The sequence below is a fragment of the Etheostoma spectabile genome, chromosome 6 (assembly GCF_008692095.1).
Source record: "Etheostoma spectabile isolate EspeVRDwgs_2016 chromosome 6, UIUC_Espe_1.0, whole genome shotgun sequence".
Lineage (NCBI taxonomy): Eukaryota > Metazoa > Chordata > Actinopteri > Perciformes > Percidae > Etheostoma > Etheostoma spectabile.
Window position 1 is genome coordinate 6198400 of NC_045738.1, and position 689 is coordinate 6199088.

A 689-nucleotide genomic window follows, 5' to 3' on the forward strand; every position below is an offset into this window, starting at 1 on the left:
ATAACCACTCCATTACCGAGCACACCAAGAACAAAGGCCAGGCAGTAAACAATGAGAGACATGATGTTGAGAGACTGTCTCAGCTCAGCATGTTCATCTTTATAGTCATACTCATCGTCGTCATCATACAAAGAGCCATTTCTTCCAGTGGCATCTGTTGCATTGATGTGATAGAAAGGGGTAGCGGCCATTAACTCCATCATTGTCTTCAGACCTGCAGTAAAAAATAAATACATATATGTTACCTAGAGGCCAATAACATTGCCGAATAATGCATGGGATTAATGATTTCCCAAATAATTTTAATTAAAAGATATGATATTCAGTCCACTCCTGAAAATGACAAGTTGTACATTCACTTATGTCTGTTAAGCAACAAAGCCTAGAAGATGGTGTTCACGATATGACTTGAATTGTGGGGTAACAGTCCCAACTACTATTTGGACTTGATTATAGAACCATCTGTTGAGCCATATTAGACATATAGAAACATCTGAATGATTTCCCCATCGTTATATGGAAGATAAAGGCGTCATAATAAGGCTTAAAAAAAGACTGAAAAGTCTTGCACACATGAAAGAGTCTATAAACCACTGTTGAAAAAAAACAAGCGTTCCCACGCACTAGATATATAGGCTATACATATATGCAGTTTTATATATATATATATATATATATATATATATATA

General features: G+C 35.4%; 1 protein-coding gene across 1 annotated transcript in view; it reads right to left on the reverse strand.

The window, feature by feature from the left end:
- The window catches only part of fpr1 (formyl peptide receptor 1), a 2786-nt gene that overhangs the window by 1619 nt on the left and 478 nt on the right, over positions 1–689 (reverse strand). The window contains 1 exon segment of the mRNA XM_032518362.1: positions 1–214. This exon segment is cut by the window's left edge and continues 1 nt beyond it. Within this exon segment, the coding sequence (XP_032374253.1) occupies positions 1–203 (203 nt within the window). The 5' untranslated portion in view covers positions 204–214.